A 1125-nucleotide genomic window follows, 5' to 3' on the forward strand; every position below is an offset into this window, starting at 1 on the left:
CAGACCCCGTCTATGCTGCTGCGAGACCACCTTCCCTACACGGAGGCGACCATACGTGAGGCCCAGCGGATTCGCACCATCGCTCCTTCCTCTATTCCTCATGAAACCACAGCTCCTGCTACCATCTTAGGGCACCAGGTGACCACTTACATCTTCTCGAATATGTTATCAAGTGGACTGAGCTGTCATTTGCTTTCTTTGTACGATGGAATCCTCTTTTTGCACTTGTTATTTGTGCCACAGATCCCCGCCGGCACCTTCATACTGCCCAACCTGTGGTCTCTCCACATGGACCCGAAGTACTGGCCCGATCCGGAGAGGTTCGACCCGACCCGATTCCTGGACGCCGACGGGCAGCTGGCACCGGGGACAGAGTCCTTTTTACCGTTTAGCATAGGTGAGGCATGCAAGACAGTTTTGTCTTGGAATGAAAGCTCATTTGTGCTAGAGAACATATTGCAATTCTGGCAAAATACTTTATCCAACACATTTTAGAATATCTGAGAGAAACAACAGACGAGTCGATTCGAAATTGGAGAACGTATGTTGCGTTGAGTGCTCCCACGTTTCGTGTTCCATACAAATGCACCATGAGTTGTCCACATTGTATTCTGTATGCATGAAACATGAATTGCATCAATTTAAGCCCCACAAAACATGCGCTAAATTGCATAGGATGCAGAACCAATGTGATTTGTAAATAGCTGGAGCCTTCCACATAGTATAATTTAACGTTTTGTTGCCTTCTACTTTTTTTGGCAAATTATGTTCTTATCTTGTTACCTCCGGGGAAGGAGATATCCTTCCGCGAGGAGGTTTTACTATTGTTCGAAACATTTCTGTCAGCAGCTGTTTCTCGCGATCGGCTGGACGGATTTGTCTGTGGTTCGGTATACGTATTGCTGTTGGGCTGCAGATGGTGCAGAACGTTTTTGTTTAATTGCATATGTGTTTATGGGCGTGGAAATAAAAGGTTTTTAAGTGCTCCGGACACCCCCGCCATGCTGAAAATGGAATTTACCATGTTGTTAAGGAATGGGGAGGTTTCAGTTTTGGGTCTTACCATTCAAAAGGGGTCAAACAGAGGGGTGTCTGGTTCCGATAAAAACGTTGGGTGACGGCGCA

General features: G+C 46.6%; 1 protein-coding gene across 1 annotated transcript; it reads left to right on the plus strand.

The window, feature by feature from the left end:
- The first annotated feature begins 6 nt into the window (after positions 1–6).
- On the plus strand, positions 7–702 carry LOC109465814 (cytochrome P450 2U1-like). The gene is made up of 2 exons (XM_019763254.1): positions 7–138; positions 244–702. The coding sequence occupies exons 1-2, from the start codon at positions 13–15 to the stop codon at positions 493–495; spliced, it is 378 nt and encodes a 125-aa protein (XP_019618813.1). The 5' UTR covers positions 7–12; the 3' UTR covers positions 496–702.
- The last annotated feature ends 423 nt before the right edge of the window (positions 703–1125 follow it).

The sequence above is a fragment of the Branchiostoma belcheri genome, unplaced genomic scaffold (genome assembly GCF_001625305.1).
Source record: "Branchiostoma belcheri isolate BF01 breed outbred unplaced genomic scaffold, Haploidv18h27 scaffold1584, whole genome shotgun sequence".
NCBI lineage: Eukaryota > Metazoa > Chordata > Leptocardii > Amphioxiformes > Branchiostomatidae > Branchiostoma > Branchiostoma belcheri.